At 39.9% G+C, this 3,421-nt stretch overlaps 1 protein-coding gene across 2 annotated transcripts; it reads right to left on the reverse strand.

Annotated features, from left to right (window-relative positions):
- Positions 1-430: 430 nt before the first annotated feature.
- Positions 431-2,670, reverse strand: SBPASE (sedoheptulose-bisphosphatase). Of its 2 annotated transcripts, none has more exons than XM_089144356.1 (8): positions 2,425-2,670; positions 2,157-2,297; positions 1,892-2,077; positions 1,687-1,768; positions 1,377-1,598; positions 1,200-1,300; positions 1,023-1,094; positions 431-872 (listed from the first exon to the last, which is right to left on the reverse strand). In XM_089144356.1, exons 1-8 carry the CDS (start codon positions 2,536-2,538, stop codon positions 591-593), a joined length of 1,200 nt encoding a protein of 399 aa, XP_089000482.1. In that variant the 5' UTR covers positions 2,539-2,670; the 3' UTR covers positions 431-590. The 2 variants fall into 2 exon arrangements, with proteins under 2 accessions (XP_089000482.1, XP_089000483.1); XM_089144357.1 differs by having other exon boundaries at positions 2,157-2,279; positions 2,425-2,668.
- Between the last annotated feature and the right edge of the window lie 751 nt (positions 2,671-3,421).

Raw genomic sequence — 3,421 nt, forward strand, 5'->3', positions numbered from 1 at the left:
GAGATGTTGGGAATTTTAATTATATCCAAGGACAATTATGGAATTGCATAATTAGGCGGTTACAATATATGAGGATATATTTGTAACCACCATCCCACTCTCTCTATATGGAATATTGGATTCGTTGGACTCTCTCTCTCTCTCCAAGAAGCGCAAGAACAGAAGGAACAAAGGTTTTTGTTGATCTCTTCCTCTCACTCGATCTTGTCTTTGACCACTGATCCACAACGGCATTTGGGTTGTGGATCTATTATCTTTCTTCGTGATTTAGAATCCACCAGTGACGAAAAACGTGGAGAAGCAACTATGTGGATCCTTCTTTACTTCCGTTGTATTTACTATTTGGGAATAGCATATCTAGGTAAGATTCTATTTTCTCCTTCTGTGGAATGAAGAATCTAATATCAAGTTCTGTGTGCTGTCTCCCATGTAGTGAACCAACACATCCATTTTTAGGCATTTAGTCTCATGGTTTTGTTTCAGAGTAGCATTGATGAATCTAACAGTATTACAACAACCTATTATATAGAGAGAGCTTTTGAGTTTTGAGTGGTAAAAGACATTAAAACAGGGGAATGCACTCTGAGTCTTTATGCAGCAGCGCCAACAGGCACGGCAGCTTTGAGCCTTGAGGATCCATATAGCATTTCTTCGAATCGGATAATCTCGTTCTTGGATCCATAAGCAACCTGTGTTCTGTCATCAAGATTGACAATCACCTTGTCCAGCACAGATTGTGTACCATCACTACTGTAGCCTCCAGCTTTCTCTATTAATAATCCCAAAGGAGCCACTTCAAACAACAGTCTCAGCTTGGCTTTGGAAGTGGGAGATATCACATTTGTGAAGATACCTTTTTCTTTTACAATGATCTGCATTGTGTAAACAGTTAACCCTTCAGCTGAATCAACCCAACTAGTTCATATCATCTAACTCAAGTCACTTGGCTTGTCCAAATCTGAGTAACTGTTTCTAAGAGTTTCAGATACATAAACAAAGATTAAAGGAACCAATATCAATACCTGGTTGACATCCGGCACCATTCCTCCAGTGTACCGCAATGTGTATTTCTCTCTTACATAGTAGTTGATTAGCTGTTCAGAGAAAATTTCTTTTACAGTTAGAATTCTCACCAGAAAGAGTGGTTGGTACTTTAGGTAATGCAATTCAGAATTAAGAGGAAGTTTGGAGATAGAGACCTTATCATAGGCAGGGTTATCAAATGTGGCTCTTAAATTTCCAGGGGAGAACATCTTTCCTTCACCAATTTCTGTGGTGTCTTTAACATGTAGCCACTTGCCTAGCAAATGCAGAATGATCAAATGAAGTTTCTTTGTAGGAACTAAAGATAAGATTTTTATGTACTAGATTCTAACCTTCATCCAGAAGAAGGAATTCATGGGTTCCAGGACAGTCTTTGAGAGCAATAACATATGTAGTACGAGGACCATAGATCCCCATGGCTGAAGCAACTTGATCTCGGCCAGTTACTCCAGTTAATTTATCGCCGGGCCACACACCAAAGATAGTGCCAACAGTGAAATTTGTGTCAACAATACTTGAACCATCCAGTGGATCAAATGCAACACTGAACCCACCTGTTGATATTCAATAGCAAAAGGAATCATATCTCTCAAACTGAATACAGTCGTTGAAAATCTACAGAGATTGATATAGTTTACAGACCTTCAACAGGTCCTCCCATGTCTTGTAACTCTGGAACTTCCTCAGAGCAAGCATACTTGCAGAAGTGTGAGTAAGTCAAGGCCTGTGTATCAATCAAAAATGATTTCTCATAGATTTGAACCCTCAAAGTTATTAAAGCAACTGAATCCAAGCCAAATAAGATTAGAAGAGAAACTGAACAAGTTAATGGTTTGGCCTATCTAACCTCAAAGAGAAGCTTGTCTGCGAGCATGTCTACTGCAAGCTGTTCATCTCCAAAAGAATTTACACAAGCTGTTCCTCCACAAGAGGCAGTCCTCACTTTGTAGGCAATTGTTCTAATTGCTTCTCCCATGCACATCATTAACCTGATCAAGGCTTTGTCTGGAGTAGCCTTAGTAAGGAATTCTTCCTGCAATTTAAAATTTAAATTTCAATAAAATCACCATTTCTTAATCTTCCATTAATTTCACCATGTGTTTTTTACTAACCAAACTGTCGCCGATCTCGCATCTAGTGACTAAAGATTGAGGGTTCTTCATCTTGGAAACTCTAAGCGAAGAATTCGACACTGTTTGCAATGATTCCCCAAAGAGGGAGCTTGACTTCAATCCCTGAGTGACGTAACATTTCTGGAGTTTCAGTTCTTTCATTTAATGTTGCTTCATGTTTGTAATTATAAAGATAGTAAAAATGTGAACATAACAGTTAAGTCTGCAACACAGCAAAGATGAACAAATGGTGTTGAACTTGACCTACCCGAGAAATGTTGGGTCGAGAGAGTGAAGTTGGCGAAGCCATTGAACTTGAACGCTGAGAAGAGACATTGGGTAGAAAAGTCCCATGGGTGTAACACTTGATGCCGGTCTCCATGGTTATGAAGTTCAAGAACTTCACAGAACTTCTTTAATCTTTGTAAGAGTCTTTCCTGCTTGAAAGTTGAAGCTTACTAAGAAGGAAGAAGTGTTTGTTCTTTGAGGAGGAAGAGTGACCGTAGGCTAATAGATAACCAGTGAAATGGTCTTCTGACACCTGGCATGCTGAATAGATAGAGTAGCTCTGGGTGAGATTGGATTGATTAATTTCCATCATCCAAACTTATGTGGTTCTCCTTCACCTTCCACCACGCAACCAAAGAGTGGGAGGGTGGGATCCCAGAGGCTCTACTAGTCAAAGTAGAGATCTATGATTTTCTAGGAATCCGGATCCTCACCCCGTCGGGGAGCACTCTGTGCTACCCCGACGGTTCCCGACCACACAAAACAGTGGGGCCCACGGATGAAATTTTAATTTTTTTTTTCTTTTCCAAAAAGTGTTTTTCACTGTGAGGCCCCACTGTTTTGTGTGGTCGAGAACCCGTCGGGGAGCTGATCCAGACTCCTTTTCTAGTACTTTGTGGGGGGCCACCTATGAGTTCGACAAAATGAATTAAGAGGTGGGCTCGCAATAGAACGCTTCCTAATGCGGTGGAGAGGTGTGCGGGGAGATTCTTACTTCTTTCTTTTTACAATTTAAAATTTTGAAAATTAAAACATGGTCCTTGTGTTTGCAATTGATACACTCCCCCTGGGCGCTAAAAGGTCATTTAATTAAATTAACAACGAAAAACAAAAAAGAATACAAGAAAAAAAAATGAGTGAAAAATTACATTTGTTGAGCATGATCGCTGCCTTCTGCCTCACACCCCTTGCTATTCCAAAAGAATATCTTGCTAAAACATTTTAAGATATGAAAACCCCTTCTTTACCGGAAGAGC

This window comes from Hakea prostrata, chromosome 2, assembly GCF_041222555.1.
Source record: "Hakea prostrata isolate BN-2017 chromosome 2, UWA_Hpros_2, whole genome shotgun sequence".
Taxonomy (NCBI): Eukaryota; Viridiplantae; Streptophyta; class Magnoliopsida; order Proteales; family Proteaceae; genus Hakea; species Hakea prostrata.

Bases quoted from the DNA above. Each gene is read 5' to 3' on its own strand.
- SBPASE (XM_089144356.1), bottom strand. From the start codon at position 2,538: ATGGAGACCGGCATCAAGTGTTACACCCATGGGACTTTTCTACCCAAT. The intron at 2,298-2,424 runs GTAGGTCAAGTT...CTGAAACTCCAG, and splicing joins CTCGACCCAACATTTCTCGG to AAATGTTACGTCACTCAGGG. The intron at 1,095-1,199 runs GTCTCTATCTCC...TTCTCTGAACAG, and splicing joins ATAACCCTGCCTATGATAAG to CTAATCAACTACTATGTAAG.